Source organism: Camelina sativa, chromosome 3, assembly GCF_030686135.1.
Source record: "Camelina sativa cultivar CO46 ecotype springtype chromosome 3, ASM3068613v1".
NCBI classification, from domain to species: domain Eukaryota; kingdom Viridiplantae; phylum Streptophyta; class Magnoliopsida; order Brassicales; family Brassicaceae; genus Camelina; species Camelina sativa.
In genome coordinates this window covers 15,207,059-15,209,532 of record NC_141882.1, presented here as the reverse complement: position 1 = coordinate 15,209,532, position 2,474 = coordinate 15,207,059, and the positions used below count along the sequence as shown (strand labels likewise).

Here is a 2,474-nt window from a genome sequence, read left to right as displayed (position 1 = left end):
CGTTGCTGCTAGCTTTGATTCTGGGATTGATAAAATAAAATAAAATATACGTATAAATAAACGGCAAAAAAAGTAACCATGGAACCAAGTTCATTAGTTCATCAAGTAAGGTACCCTAACTAACCTTATCTCTCTTTTGTTTTGGTTTTTTTACTTTTAATTCTATTCAGAGGTAATAAATTATTTAGTTTGTATTCGATATTCATAATACAGAAGTGATCTGATTGATATATTTCCAAGAATCCGAAGTTTGCATAATCCAGAAGAAGAAAAAAACCAAAAATTGAATTTTTGTTATTTCTGGTTCGAGTTTAATCAAACCGAATTGGCATCCTTTAACATCTAGCCGGAACCGGAGAAATATGAAGACAAATCGGAGAATCAAGAAAGTACGAAACCGGATTAAATCGATGAAATATTCCAAAAACGTATTGACAGCAACATGTTATAATGAATTAATAGAATAAAATTAAATTAAAGAAAAAAAAACAAGAAAAATCAGAACAAAGTTTCTGATCTTGAAGCCAAGCTAGCGCACCAAGAACAAATCAAATCAAGAACGGACTATTGTTTCGAAGCAGTGAAGACCGTCGAACTCCACAGCGTACCTAGGAGTCTTCTTGATCACCCAACCCATGTTTTTGCTACTTGCGTTGTCCTCCTTTTGCGTTTGCGTTTGTGGTGCGGCGGCGGTGGCCGTAGTAGTAGTAGCATTAAACGAAGAAGCCATGAGGTTCTTACCCATGAGCTCTGCGAAAAGAGCGTCGAAGGTACTGAACATCGAATTCATGATCAGAACTATAATAATAAGAGAAGAGACTTTTTTGAAATTTGTAGAGATAGTTTAGAATAGATCTTGGTCTTGGTGGTGAGTTTGCTTTAAGTTTACAATGACGAGAAGAAAGAGTTCCGATATATATACAAACGAGACCGTGTTGAACAGAAAAGGAAAGCGTGAGGAATTTGACTTTTGTGTGTGACTTTTTCTAATTTTCCAAGTTGCTACGTTAGGGATAACGCTTTCGATTTCACGCGCTTTAGTTTTTATATTTTTATGTTTTTTTTTCTTCGTCAAAATCATGACAAGTTGCAAAAACTTATGAGATAGAACATGTGACATCCGACAAAAAAAAGAAAAGAACATATGACATGATTGTATTTTTTTTTTTTTGGACAACAATGACATGATTATATAAGTAGTTTACTTTTCTTGTTTTACCTAAATTTAACGGTGACGTAGAAATGCTATAATTTACTTCACCGAAAAATATATGAGAAGGTTCTAGTCTTCTTTCTAGAAGAGAATCAAATATCAAACTCAACAAAGTTATGCACAATTCGTTTCTTTACGTGTAACCAATCATCTAGTTTGAAACTTCCAAAAGAAGTAGAGATGATTTTTTATTATTTGCATTTAATATAAGAAAATTTAGAGCGTGGATGTCACGCGCTATATATGGTGAAGCTGCGAGCAGCCTGATCTTGGGGGTCCAAGTTGGGGTCGAATTGAATCTTAGATAGATAATGGAATGGACGTTGCACAAAAAAAAAAAAAAAGATAGATAATGGAATGGGATGGTCGGATTGAATTCAATCTTATATTGTTTGTGTTCTGTTTTTGTTCTTCCAAATAGGTTCTTTCACATGGCTTTTCCAAAATATTTGTATTCAATTGAATCTTATATTGTTGTGTTCTTCTCGTCTTCTTGTATTTTGGGTGACACGTGTCGTTTTCCTTTTGGTAATGGGTTTTGACCGAGAGTTCAGACGGCTAGTCAGTGGGAGATTCGAGTCTAACAGACTCAGACTCGGATCTGTAATGGATTTTAATCATGTCTTTACCGGTTGATCCCACCACAACCATATTCAAAACTTTCTAAAACTTCTATATTTATAAACCTATAAAGATATTGGGTAAGTTTTCTTATCTAATCATCTACGATAAAATCTTTATAAATTAATAACGGTAGGACCAAGATATTTTATTAATTTATAGTAATATTAATTTATATATAAATTAATAATTATTATTTTATAGTGTCAATTTTATAGGTATATTTTTAATTATTTATTTTTTTTTTAAATTATGAATTGAGACAATTTTTGCAAAATAATATTAGAATTTTGGATGTTGTAAATTTTATGGTATTGGAATTGAATTTGAAATAATTAAAAAATATTATTGACAATGAATTACAAATATTATAGACAAATTCACTTATACACATGACATAAATATTCAAATTTATGAATAAGAATATCAATTATCATATTTTAATAGTCTATCAAACTATCAAAATGGCATATTTAGAAATTGAAAACTTTAAAAAGTTTTAGATGTTTTATGAAATATTATAGAATATTTTATATCATTATAGTTTGAAGATACAACATAACAATTGTATTATAGATATAAGGTTTAAGAGAAACATACTTTACTATATCAACATATATATATATATGTAAATATATAT

At 30.2% G+C, this 2,474-nt stretch overlaps 1 protein-coding gene across 1 annotated transcript; it reads right to left on the bottom strand.

The window, feature by feature from the left end:
- Positions 1 to 388: 388 nt before the first annotated feature.
- On the bottom strand, positions 389 to 899 carry LOC109132273 (uncharacterized). The gene has a single exon (XM_019243802.2). It carries the CDS (start codon positions 788 to 790, stop codon positions 554 to 556), a length of 237 nt encoding a protein of 78 aa, XP_019099347.2. The 5' UTR covers positions 791 to 899; the 3' UTR covers positions 389 to 553.
- Between the last annotated feature and the right edge of the window lie 1,575 nt (positions 900 to 2,474).

Coding starts and splice junctions, on each gene's coding strand:
- LOC109132273 (XM_019243802.2), bottom strand. CDS start 790: ATGAATTCGATGTTCAGTACCTTCGACGCTCTTTTCGCAGAGCTCATG.